Source organism: Grampus griseus (assembly GCF_964374135.1).
Source record: "Grampus griseus genome assembly, chromosome: 14".
Classification (NCBI taxonomy): Eukaryota; Metazoa; Chordata; class Mammalia; order Artiodactyla; family Delphinidae; genus Grampus; species Grampus griseus.
This window is the reverse complement of record NC_139008.1, coordinates 12,232,868-12,246,867: the sequence shown is the minus strand read 5'-3', so window position 1 is coordinate 12,246,867 and position 14,000 is coordinate 12,232,868. Positions and strand designations below refer to the sequence as shown.

At 38.0% G+C, this 14,000-nt stretch overlaps 1 protein-coding gene across 2 annotated transcripts in view; it reads right to left on the bottom strand.

Moving 5' to 3' along the window:
* Positions 1-14,000, bottom strand: part of AUTS2 (activator of transcription and developmental regulator AUTS2) — a 1,112,396-nt gene that overhangs the window by 614,083 nt on the left and 484,313 nt on the right. For both annotated transcript variants that reach the window (XM_082669920.1, XM_082669921.1), the window contains exon 3: positions 6,017-6,118. In XM_082669920.1, the coding sequence (XP_082526046.1) occupies positions 6,017-6,118 (102 nt within the window). The remainder of the gene's footprint in view (positions 1-6,016; positions 6,119-14,000) is intronic.

The window sequence follows — 14,000 nt, the reverse complement described above, 5'->3', positions numbered from 1 at the left end:
GTTGCCCCAGCTTGCTGTCTGAAGAGAGTTTTCATGCCATAGTCGGGTGGTTGGGGGTAACCCAGGTGGATCCCAGAAGCATCCCTAAGTTGAGAAGACAGAGTTGATAGTAAGAGGAAGCCAAGTCAGCTGTAATTTGCAAAGCAGAGGATGGGAGAAAAGAGAGGCTCACAGTGAGAGAATCAGGAAACCTGCAGAAGGCTTCCCTCTCATCTTCACCTGAGTCCGTATCAGCACATCTGTGGGTGAAAAGTACCCAAGGCAAGGGAAATGACCACTGAAAAGGAGCAGGTAGAACGAATGCCAGAGTCACAGAGGACAGGGAACAACTGGTATTCCCACCAGCCAGAGTGGAGAAACCTTGTAACACATCAGGAGTTAGGCAGAGTATTCAGTACTGGGGAAAAATGAGCTTTAGGCTAAAGGCTGTTCTGAATGTTCCACCCAGAAAAGCATAAATATAAACCTCAGAAAAAAATCAAAATATTATTTCCAAGTGGCATAATAGTAGCCCAGAATAAAGCTTAAGAATATTTATGGAAACCCAAAATACCCAGCACTCAACAAAAAAAACTTCACAATATTTGGCATCCCCCCCAAAAAAGTGTCAGGCATGCAAAAAAGCCAGAAAAATACAATCCATAAGGAGGAGAAAAACCAATCAATAGAAACAGACTCAGAAATGACACAATTAGTAGATTAAGGGCATTAAAATGGTTAATAATAACTATTTTCCATATGTTCAAGAAAGTAGTGAAAGCACAAGCATGGTGATGAGAGACATGGAGATATTTTAACAAACTCCACCTCTTCATTTTCTGATAGTCATTAAAGTAATTAATTACTAATTCTCTTTTAAGAAAAAATGGAAGCATCTTTATTCTTTAAAATATTGTGTGGGGAGATGTTGCCCTGATATCCAAAAGAGTCGTTTTGTGGCTTGACTTGTCAAAGGCTTTCATCTCAGAAGATTTTAGATTGCATTGGCCCTGAGGTAAGACTCTGCAACCTCACAACTGCTCACGTGCAGGAAATAGTGACTGAAACAACTCACTAAAAGCCAACTACTTCTTTTTCTTCCTTTCCTTTTTTTTATGTGTGTCATTTCTCCTTCTTTAATCTTTTAATAGTGTTGCAAGAAATATGAATTTTAATGATAAGCAATATAAACTCAAAGTAGATCAGATTGGCTTGACACAGATTGGCTTGACACGAGATTGGCAAGATTGTTACAGCCCTAATATTTTTCAAATTTTTTATTATGGTAAAATAAATATATATATACAATAAAGTTAACATTTTAACCATTTTTAAGTATACAATTCAGTGGCATTAATTACATTCACAATGCTATGCAATCATCAAAACTATTTCCAAGACTATTTCATCATCACAAACAAAAATTCTGTTACGATTAAACAATAACTCCCATCTCTCACAGTCTCCCACCCCTACCACTAGTCCCTGGTAACTCCCTTTCTACCTTCTGTCTCTAGGAATTTGCATATTCTTGATATATTCTCGATACCTCATGTAAGTGGAATCAGACAATATTTATCCTTTAATGTCTAGATTATTTCACTTAGCATAACGTTTTCAAGGTTTGAACTTAATTCCTTTTTATGGCTAATATTCTAGTGTCCATATATGCCACTTTTTGTTCATCCATTCACCTGCTGATGGACACTTGGGATGTTTCTATTTTTTGGTTATTATAAATGATACTACAATGAAAACTGGCATATAAGTATCTCTTTAAGTACCTGGTGTTTGGGTATATACCTAAAATTGGAATTGGTGAGGTGTATGGTAATTCTCTGTTTAGCTTTCTGAGGAACTGCCAAGCTGTTTTCCACAGTGGCTGCAACATTTTACATTCCCACCAGCATGTACAAGGGCTTCAATTTCTCTATATTCATGCCAACTTGTTAGTTTCCATTCTTTAAAATTATAACTATCCTAGTAGCTGTGAAGTGATATCTCATTATGGTTTTGGTTTGCATTTCCCTAAGGACTATAATGATGAGCATGTTTCATGCGCTTATTGGTCATTTGTATATCTTCTTTGCATAAATGTCAATTCAAGCCCTTTGCCCATTTTTGAATTCTGTTGTTTATCTTTTTGTTCTTGAGTTTAGGAGCTTTTTACATATTCTGGATATTAAACACTTATCAGTTATATGATTTTCAAATATTTTTCTCCCATTCTGTAGCTTTTCTTTTCACTTTCTTGATAATGCCCATTGATGCACAAAAGTATTTAATTTTGATGAAGTCCAACGTATGTATTTTCTCTTTTGTTGCTTGTGCTTTTGATGTCACATCTAAAAATCCACTGCCAAATTCAAGGTCATGAAGATTTGCCCACATGTTTTCTTCTAAGAATTCTATGGCTTTAGCTCTTATACTTAGGTCATTTATTCTTTTTTTTTTTTTGCGTTACGCGGGCCTCTCACTCTTGTGGCCTCTCCCGTTGCGGAGCACAGGCTCCGGACGCACAGGCCCAGCGGCCCTGGCTCACGGGCCCAGCCGCTCCGCAGCATGTGGGATCTTCCCGGACTGGGGCACGAACTCGTGTCCCCTGCATCGGCAGGCGGACTCTCAACCACTGCGCCACCAGGGAAGCCCCATTTATTCATTTTGAGTTAATTTTTGTACATGGTGTGATGTAGGGGCCCAACTTCATTCTTTTGCATGGGAAAAACCAGTTGTCCCAGCACCACCTGTTGAAGAGAAAATTCTTTCCCAATTGAATGGATGTAAAACTTGTGTCAAAAATTACTTGGCCAGGGCTTCCCTGGTGGCGCAGTGGTTGAGAGTCCGCTTGCTGATGCAGGGGACATGGGTTCGTGCCCCGGTCCGGGAGGATCCCACATGCCACGGAGCGGCTGGGCCCGTGAGCCATGGCCGCTGAGTTTACGCGTCCAGAGCCTGTGCTCCGCAGCGGAAGAGGCCACAACAGTGAGAGGCCCACATACCACAAAAAACAACAACAACAACAAAAATTACTTGGCCATAGATATATGGGTTTATTTATGAACTTTCAATTCTATTCTATTGGTCTATATGCCTCTACTGAGAAAGAAGAACAAAGCTGAAGGTATCATGCCCCCAGACTTGAAAGTATACTACAAAGCTACAGTAATCAACACAGTATGGTACTAGCACAAAAACAGACACATGGGTCAATGGAACAGAGATTCCAGAAATAAATCCACACTCATATGGTCAATTAATCTATGACAAAGGAGGCAAGAATATATGATAGGGAAAAGACAGTTTCTTTAATAAATAGTGTTAGGAAAACGGGACAGCAACATGCAAAAGAATGAAACTGCACTGCTTTCTCACACTGTATAGAAAAATAAACTCAGAATGGATTAAAAACTTAAATATAACACCTGAAACCATAACATTCCTAGAAGAAAACACAGGTGGTAATCTCTTTGAAATTAGTCTTAGCATGTTTTTTTTTTTTTTTGGACATACCTCCTCAGGCAAGGGCAACAAAAAAGAGCAAAAATAAACAAATGGGACTACATCAAACTAAAAAGCTTTTTGCACAGTGAAGGAAACTATCAACAAAACAAAAAGGTAACCTACTGAATGGGAGAAGATATTTGCAAATGATGTCTCTGATAAGGGACTGGTATCCAAAATGTATAAAGAACTCATATAACTCAATATCAAAACAATTACCAACCTGATTAAAAAATAGGCAGAGAACCTAAATAGACATTTCCCAAAGAAGACATACAGATGGCCAACAGGCACATGAAAGATGCTTAACATCACTAATCATCAGGGACATGCAAATCAAAACCACAATGAGATACCACCTCATACTTGTCAGAATGGCTAGTCTCAAAAAGACAAGAAACAAGTGTTGGTGAGAATGTGGAGAAAAGGGAAGCACTGTGCACTACTGGTGGGAATGTAAATTTGTGCAGCTGCTATGGAAAACAGTATGGAGATCCCTCAAAAAACTAAAAATAAAACTACCATATGATCCAGCAACTCTACTTCTGGGTATTTATCCAAAGAAAACAAAAACACTAATTCAAAAACATCTATGTACCCCTAACATTCACTGCAGCACTATATACAACAGCTAAGATATGGAAGCAACCTAAATGTTCATCAACAGATAAATGAATACAGAAGATGTGATACACAGACACACACACACAATGGAAGATTTCTCAGCTATAAAAAAGAATGAATTCTAGTCACTGGCAGCAACATGAACGGATGGGAGGGTGTCATGCTAAATGAAATAAGTCAGACAGAGAAAAATGAGTACCATATGATTTCACTTATATGTGAAATCTACAAAACAAATGAACAAACAAAACAGAACAGAAACAGACTCATAGATATGGAGAACAAACCAGTGGTTGCCAAAGAGGAGTGAGGTGGCTGTGGGGGGGTGCTGGGCAGACAAGATCAGTGAAGGGAATTAAGAGGAACAGACTTCCAGTTATAAGACAAATACATCACGGGGATGTAATGTGCAGATAGGGAATATAGTCAATGACACCGTAACAAATTCGTATGGTGATGGATGAAAACTAGATTATTGTGGTCATCATTTCATAATGTATAAAAATACTGAATCACTATGTTGTACACCTGAAACTAATGTAATACTGTATATTAATTATAACTCAATTTAAAAAGAAAAAAGAAAGATGCTTAGAATCCTGAAGTCACCACCTGTGGTGACTGAAGGGTAATCTATAGCTGGGAAGAAGGAAGGGAGGGAGGGAGGAAGGATGGCAGGGAGGAGAGAGGGAGAGGGGAAAGGAAGAGAAGAGAAGAGAATGGAAGCGAAGAGAAAAACAAAATTTCCCAAATTGAGTATGCTAATCACAAAAGGGAAAATGGTATTATTTCTGAGAATGTTCTTCAATGGCTACCCAAATTATTTTTTTATCAACAGTGGAATTATTTTCTTCAGCTAATAATAAATTCTTTTGCAAATAAACCAAAAAAATTGTGGAAAAAAAGAGTACTGTCTCAATATGTTAATGTTCCTTTCTCAGTTATCACTAATAATAATTGCTCCCTACTTGTTCTATTTTAAAAGAAAGTTTTAAAATGTTGCCCTCAGGTGCAAAGATGGGTCAAGAATCCTGTTATATAACACATTAGGGAAGAATGCAAGAGGGCCCAAAGAGGGCCAGATGGTTCTCAGCCTGGTGCACAGGAGGCTGGAGAGTGGTTAGAGCCAGGTCTAGAAGGCTGACAGACCTCCTTAAGAGGTATGGTGTGTGCTCATGAGGGTTTTTCCTCCAGACATCAGTCAGGAAATTTAATTCCTTCTCTTTAAGTGGCTGGTTAGTCATCCCTTCCAGCAGGAATAAAATAAAATAATAATAATAAAAAAAAAGGTTGTTAACCAAGCTCATGCATGAAGAAATGACAAAAAGCCCATAGTTAAATATGTTATCTCCCAGTTGTAGCGCTGCCAGACTACTTCTTTCATTTGTAACACTGATATTAAAAGTATTATCACTTCCTTTTGTAATCTATTTTTTTAAGCTGACAAATACTCCCACCAACCTTATAATTTGTTAAAACACATATTAGGTCAAACCAGAAAACAGAATGACACTACAAAGCAATGCTCAAATGTTTATATACCAAGAAAGGATGAAGTGGGGCTTCCCTGGGGGCGCAGTGGTTGAGAGTCTGCCTGTCGATGCAGGGGACATGGGTTTGTGCCCCGGTCCGGGAAGATCCCACATGCCACGGAGTGGCTGGGCCCGTGAGCCATGGCCACTGAGCCTGCGCGTCCGGAGCCTGTGCTCTGAATGGGAGAGGCCACAACAGTGAGAGGCCCGCGTACCGCGAAAAAAAAAAAAAAAAAAAAAAAGAAAGGATGAAGTGTAATAATGCTTGGATATTTACAAAGTGATGTGAAGGGATGAGAGTGTTGGAAAATTGAAATCGACCCAAGGGATGTGTGACCTGGTGGTTTTGTTTAGTTTAGTTTGTTTTTTTTTTAACTTACATCGCTGAGCCTTTCCCGAGAGCTGCTCCTGTGGAAGCCCTTGGATTCTCCACTGGCACTTTCACTGTCACTGTCCCTGCAGCTGTTCTGCCCTGGCTTGAGCTGAAGGCAGAAGAAAAGAGAAAAAAGAAAAGTGTCAGTGATCTCACACAACTGCTCCTTCACCCCTATTCCTTAAGCCTTGTCAAAAGTGAACAACTGAAGGTCCTAATCTTTAGCATTTTTCTCAGCTTCTGAATAGTACCAGGTAAGCTGCCATAGAAAGAAACATGGAGGGTAGGATAAGTACAACATTTACCATAAAGTGTCAATGTAGATAAAAGACTGCAGCAGCCCTTCAATAAACACTTGAAAAGTTTAACATAAATCTTGGAGGGTAATCTTTCCTGAGATTTTTCCAATCTAGGTTATACCAAATATGATTTCCCATCTTATTTCCTCTGTCCTCTTCTGGGGAAAAAAAGAAAGAAAAAGAGAAAGAAACAACAGGGACTTCCCTGATGGCGCAGCGGTTAAGATTCCCCCTTAACCAACACAGGGGACACAGGTTCCATCCCTGGTCCGGGAAGATCCCACATGCCGCAGAGCAACTAAGCCCGTGCACCACAACTACTGAGCCTGCACTCTAGAGCCCACGAGCCACAACTACTGAGACTGTGGGCCTAGAGCCCATGCTCTGCAACAAGAGAAGTCACCGCAATGAGAAGCCCGCGCAACACAACAAATAGTAGCCCTGGCTCACTGCAACTAGAGATATCCCGCACGCAGCAATGAAGACCCAACGCAGCCAAAAAAATAAATTAAAAAAAAAAAAAAAGAAATGACAAAACAGAATATAAAACAAGGTTTTCTTCTCCTCAGATAAGATGATGAGATTCTGTATATTATCCTTCATGCACTAGGGAGACAATGATCCTGTTTTTTGAGACAATATTCTAAAGATATTTTAAAATACCAAATTAAGACCTACAGCTTAAGTAAATTAAACCAGCATCCATTCAACAAATATGTATTAAGTACCACATTTGAGCCTGATAGTAAGAGCTAGAGATATGGTGCTTAAGCAAATTAAAAACTCTCTGCTCTTACACAAAGCTTACACTTTAGCAGTTTCTACACATTTACCTGGCTCTGATTTTCACGTTCAGGATGTTGTACACGTTTAGCCAGATCTGGTTTTCCATTGAAAATGAACAAACACACAAGAGCAAACCATTAGTCTATACAAGACTATGAGTCAAATTCATATGGACCATTAGTCTATAATGTCATCACCAACCACATTTGCAGAGAACCCAAGCAATGTGAGGTAAGTTACAACACATGGCACCTTTACAATGTTCTCAATCTAGCAAGAGAAAGACAGTGCAAGACAAACAAATATAGCAACACAAGGAAATACATACATCCTAAATGATAACCAAAAAACGAGTCAGTGATGTTAGGAGGAAAGGTGATGTCTGAAGCCTTGGATTTTAAAAGCAGATTGAGCTCATATGGCTGAAAGGGGAGGAAAAGATACTCTTGATGGGAGAAAGTTAGAAAGAAAAGACAGGGAAAGCAACATGCTAGGAAATGATCAGGAGTCTTATCTGAAATAGAGAGCTCCTTTTGGGAGGAAATAGGAAGAAACAGGAGAGAGACGGGTATGGATCAGAGCATGGAAAGTCTCAAGCAAAACACAAGCCCCATATTTCCGGGTAGCAGGGAACTTCAGAGAGCAGAACAGGTGAAAGGTAGCAAACCTTTTGCCTGCAGGTTTTCATGTGACTCTGGGACCATCGGGGAAGATGAACCAAGATGAATGGAGAATGAATCCAAATCAGCATTCCTTGTACCTTTAATGTGCCTCTTTAAAGACTGCAGTTCAGACCTAACTTTTGGTCATACCATCTAATCAGCTATTGCCAAATCCCCCCTATATAGAGGGCATTGTTTTTTGATTTCAACCTTTCTACAAATCCACTTTTACCACTCTCTTCTAAAATCCCTTTCTCCAGGAAGTCTTCTCTAATGGAAGCAAGAAAAATGATGCTAATTTTACTTTGTATCCTTCTGAGCCCTTAAGTACTTAGTTTCCTCTTAAATTACTGCTAAACCTGCTAATTCTAAATTAATTCAGATGCAAGCTATATGAGCCTTTTCTTATTACTATGGAATAAAAGTTCAGAATATTGTCATTCTCTTCAAGTTTTCATCTTTACACTTGTAATAAAGGGGAATTTAATCTAAAATGAACATCACTTCCTCTCCATTTCCTGAACATGCCATGCCCATTCCTGCCCTACACTTCTTCACACTAGATTTTCTTAATCTGGAATGCTCACTCTCACTTTCTCTGTACTTTTCAGGTCAAGACTTTTTTAAAGCTCAGATATTGTCTCTTCCACTAGGGTCTCTGAAGAGCTCTTTCTCTGTATATTTGTTTTTTGACATATGCCTTCAAATTCTAGCAAGCGTCTCATTCTTCATTGATAATTATGATAACATTTTCAAGTTTTAAAAGGTCTACGTTAAATATATTTATACTGATGATAAAATCTGTATGTGGAGTTGGCTCTGTAATTCATAAGCAACGTCAGAACTCTTATCTCACTGGATCTCTGAGGTAAGTAGAGGCAGGTAAAGCTAATCCCAACGTATGGATGAAACAGTGTGTAGAGGAAATGTGCTCAGAATTAGGCAAGAGATCTAGGGCTAACCCCACGTCTCCACTGCCTACTGCTGTCTTCATTTTAATTCTTAGTGCTTGTTTAAATGTTTACGTTTAACCTGGAGATAATGATTCAGTGGTAGGCTAGTATTCTCCACAGAATATACTTTCAATACATCTGTGGTAACCAACCGCATTCACAAGGAAAGAAATCTTATTAGGTAACATTTGAGCAAGAGATGTTTATAGGGACTTCCCTGGTGGCACAGTGGTTAAGAATCTGCCTGCCAATGCAGGGGACACAGGTTCGATCCCTGGTCTGGGAAGAACCCACATGCCGCGGTAAACTAAGCCCATGCACCACAACTACTGAGCCTGCGCTCTAGAGCCTGCAAGCCACAACTACTAAAGCCCACGTGCCCTAGAGCCCACGTTCCGCAACAAGAGAAGCCGCCATAATAAGCCCCACGCACTGCAACGAAGAGTAGACCCTGTTTGCCGCAACTAGAGAAAGCCCACGCGCAGCAACAAAGACCCAACGCAGCCAAAAAATAAAAAAGAAAATTTTAAATTAAAAAAAAGAAAAATCGTTAAAAAAAGAGATGTTTATAAAAACTAAGTCCTCCAACTTCGAAGAGAAATAAACATCTAGGTGGGAATTAACGGTATAAGAGCATCAAGACTTTTTCCTGATATTCAAGAGGCTTAACAAAATCTGGACGTTGCATTTGGGTCTTTTCCATGTTTCTTCATGGAAGGAAAATGATGACTTCAACAAGGCCCAGCAAGAGACCCCTGTGGCCCTGACGTAAGTTATCTGACTAGGCTAAGGGCAAAACCCCAAGAAAAACTGAGAGGAAGCAGCTTTCTAGCCTTGCCTGTGTCCTGCCAGCAAAAGCACTTCAGCGAATTCTCTTTGGAGAGCCTTACATAAAATCCACCCCCACATCACCCCTTTTCTCCTCCAAAGCCAGGCTCCAAAGCCAGGCTCAAGTTTAAAGGAAACTTAGGATTTTAAGCTGTCAGACAGCTCAATATTTCAAAGAAATAGACTGACTACAGCAAGTACTAAAGCTAAACCACAAGATATCAGGCAAAGAAGTATTCCTTCCGAATCCCATGAATACATTTAAGACTGGCATTTTCAAGCACATCCAATGGATAATTGGGGTAGCACAACTAACCCAGAAGCTGTAATCCTTCACCTGAAATTCCCAGCTATTACCTACAACCAGAGACATTACAAAGGCCAGGTGCTGGCTTAAACATTTAAAGACCTAAGAAAAATCAATCTGCTTGCATTGATTTATCCCAGCATCCATGGCATCTGTTATAAGAAAGTTTTTGCTATAAATGATGCAATGAAATTTCTTACTATCCGCCTTTAGGTATTTCAGGACCTCGCTTATTTAAAAATTACTATAGGGCTTCCCTGGTGGCGCAGTGGTTGAGAGTCCGCCTGCCGATGCAGGGGACACAGGTTCATGCCCCGGTCCGGGAAGATCCCACATGCCGCGGAGCGGCTGGGCCCGTGAGCCATGGCCGCTGAGCCTGCGCGTCCGGAGCCTGTGCTCCGCAACGAGAGAGGCCACAAGAGTAAAAGGCCCACGTACCAAAAAAAAAAAAAAATAATAATAAATAAATAAAAATTACTATAATTCACTCTCTAGTTCCAGACATTTCTACCCATTAGGATATTATATAGTTTAGGAATTGGAACTAGAACAAAACAAAGTTAAAGGAACCTACCATCTGGCATGAGTGGCAGTAATTCTATCAGTAAGATTATCACCTTTTATAAAATATAAGAAGCCATCTTGTTTTCATTAGATTTCATTGTCAACAATATATTTTCCAAACTCTGAGACTGCATTGTCATTAGAGTTAACTGTTATTAATGGCTAATTAGGAAAATAACGATCTATGGTTTTATCATGGCTGATGAACATGTAAGAAAGTCCCATCATCCTGGACTGAGGGAAGTAAGGGGGAACAATTCTGTGTGCATCTGCTAAGATTTGTTAGCCAGGCTATGCCACTCTTTTCAGCTTGAGTCTGGAGAGTCCCAACAAGATGCTAGATGTTCGAAGAAGGTGTCATTAACCCTTCAAACAAAACTCACAAAAGGATGAAGTATGGGGAAGAGATACCTATGACTAGAACTCTAGAGGAATGATGTGAATTATGAACTGCAATGCAGAAGAGCATCCGAAAGTAATCTCTCACCACAGTTTTGGTTCCTCAAAGCAGCATAAATCTTATCTTGGACTGCTGAGTTTTCCTGTAGGGATCTAAATGAACCCTATATGATGTTTCTTAAAGGTGTCAATAAGCACCGAATCTTCTTTTATTCAACAAAATTTTATAATATACCTTCACTAACATCAAAGCAGTAAGTATTTAATCTCATAAAAGTGTTGTTTTATTGTTTCCATATAAAACTGTTCCCAAGTGGAGAAAGTTTCATAGATTGAGTGGCATTTGTGCTGTTTTATTGCTTAGGCTTTAAAAGGTATTTCAAAATGCCTTTAAAAGAGGCGTTTGTACTGTTTTATTGTTTAGGCTTTAAAAGGTATTGCAGAACCAAAGTAAGTAACTTAATGAAAAGTCTGGACACATCAAAACGAGCTAGTGGGAAATAACTACTATAAGCAAAATTACGAAGTTGAACACAAAAAACGTTTTCTTAAGAAATAAACACTGTACTTTTAAATGTATAATAACAAGTTGTGACAGAAAGATAAAAATTAAATTCTGGAAACTAGGGTAGTGCAAGGAATTTCTGCGAAATTTCTCTGGGATCATAGAATCAGAAGTTATATTGTTATTGTTTTTAATAGTTAGAAAAAGAATTTTAAGGATTTGGTAATCTTAAAGTTAATCACTAAATTTAGATACTAAAAGCATCTGTTTTCTAAGTTACTATTGAATGTAAAAGAATTAAAACATAATAGAGAAATGGAGAAAAAATAAGGGAACTAGCAAGAGAGCAAGCATATGGCTAAGTATATTGATTATAGTAACAATAATATACATGGATTAAGCTCCCATTTTTTTAAAAAAGGCAAGGATATCTAGTTTGTATTGGGTAAAACAAACAAAAATGTATTTGTTAGTTATAAAGCACTCCTAAATTTTAAAAGAGAAAAAAGACAAAATATTCTAAATAAATGGCTAAAGTCATACGTCAAAGGTAATCATTTTATAGTGATAAAAGGTATAATCTTTACCTTTTACACTTCTGTTCTTTATATTAAAGTATTAAGATATAAACCTTGATATCCCAATATAGTAACTAAAAAATATCTTAAGTAATAAAGGAAATCAACAGGAGTTGGGAAACTTTAGCATGCTACCTAACAGACAGTAAGAAAACAAAACAACAGAAAGGGACCTGCAGTTAAAGAACTCAGTTTGACTCAGGCAATACATAGTAAATTTGGTAACTTATATAGACCACATCTTCTAGAGCATCCATGGGACATTACCGCAGACTGAAGGTGTAGTAAGCTACAAGAATATCAGACTTTCAAAATTTAGAAACTACATGAACAGCCTTCTTGATGGTAAAAATTAATGACATTTTAAACTGAATATCCATATCACCTAGAGACTTTAAAACAAACTTTCAAGATATTTTTAAAAATTCTCTGCACAATTAGAATTGAGTCAGAGAGAAAATGACAAACATACCATCTAAAAATTAAGAAAATGAAAATTATAAATATGTTAGTAAAACATTTTACAAGATCTGTAAATTCTGTGCTAGAGATTAACTCATGTATTTTCTATTAAATTGGAAGTAACAGAAATAAATAGCCTAATTATAGAGAACAAAAAGTAGTACAATAATAAAAAAGCAACTATGGGGAAGATTAGAGGGAGGAGTTTCTAAAGATGAAAACTACATAATGAATTGGAAATTAAAATATTGTACAATTAACAAATTAGAGTAAAGTTGGGAGCAAAACCCACAAATATAAAAGAGACATACTTCTTATATCTCTAGAATAAAAAGATATAAAAACCAAAAAAAAAAATAACGTGATATAACTACATAATAATAATGTGCTAATACAATATATAATGTGAAATAATAATATGATTATCATTACAAAAATGTGATAATGAACACATTCTAAATTATAATAATAAACATTATTCTATGGTGTACTGATGAAAATTATACTAAACTAACTTTAATTTTTTAAAAATTTTAACAAAATTTGATCTAGAGCATGAAAAAAAAATATGTAAAGCTAATCTGTGCCCAAATCTGACAATAACAAAACAAAAAGAGAATTATAGGATGATCTTCTTAATTTAAAAAGCTGCAAAATTCTGATGAAATGCAACAAATTCAATGTAACAATAAATTTAAAAATAGTCCACCAGGGACTTCCCTGGTGGTGCAATGGTTAAGAATTCACCTGCCAATGTGGGGGACATGGGTTCGAGCCCTGGTCCAGGAAGATCCCACATGCCATGTAGCAACTAAGCCTGTGCACCACAACTACTGAGGCTGCGCTCTAGAGCCCACAAGCCACAACTACTGAGCCCGTGTGCCACAACTACTGAAGCCCGTGCGCCTAGAGCCCGTGCTCCGCAACAAAACAAGCCACCGCAATGAGAAGCCCGTGCACCACAACGAAGAGTAGCCCCCACTCATCGCAACTAGAGACAGCCCACGTAGCAATGAAGACCCAACACAGCCAAACATAAATTAATTAATTATTTTTTTTAAAAAAGCATCTAATTGACGTATACAAAACACTGCACCCAACAATGGCAGGAGACACATTGAAAAAATAATAATCCACCAAATTCTAACAGAATTTTGCACAGGAATGTTAAGAAGCCGCCAATTTGCAAGTGGGCACAGGGGAGATTTTTGAGGTGACGGCAAAGTTATAAAATTGGAGTATAGTGATGGTTGTACAACTCTATAAATATATTAAAAAACAAACTGTAGACTGATAATGAATAAATTTTATTCTATATAACAAATATTTTAATAAAGCAGTTTATTTTAAAAAGTAAGAGGTCCCATCAGTTTAATCTTTTACTCCAGAAAGAGGTCCCTAGTTGAACACTTACACGATTAAATCAGGCTAATGAAGCAACAGAACACAACTCCCTTTCTTAAAGTCAACTGTCCATATAAAAATTTAATCATGGGAATAAACAGGGGGCAAGTATCTTGAGTGCCATCTTGGAATCCTGCCTGCACAATAGGTTTACAAAGACAAGAAAAGGAGAAATTGCTTCTTAATCCATGTATCATAAAATCACTCCCATGGGCTTCCCTGGTGGCGCAGTGGTTGAGAGTCC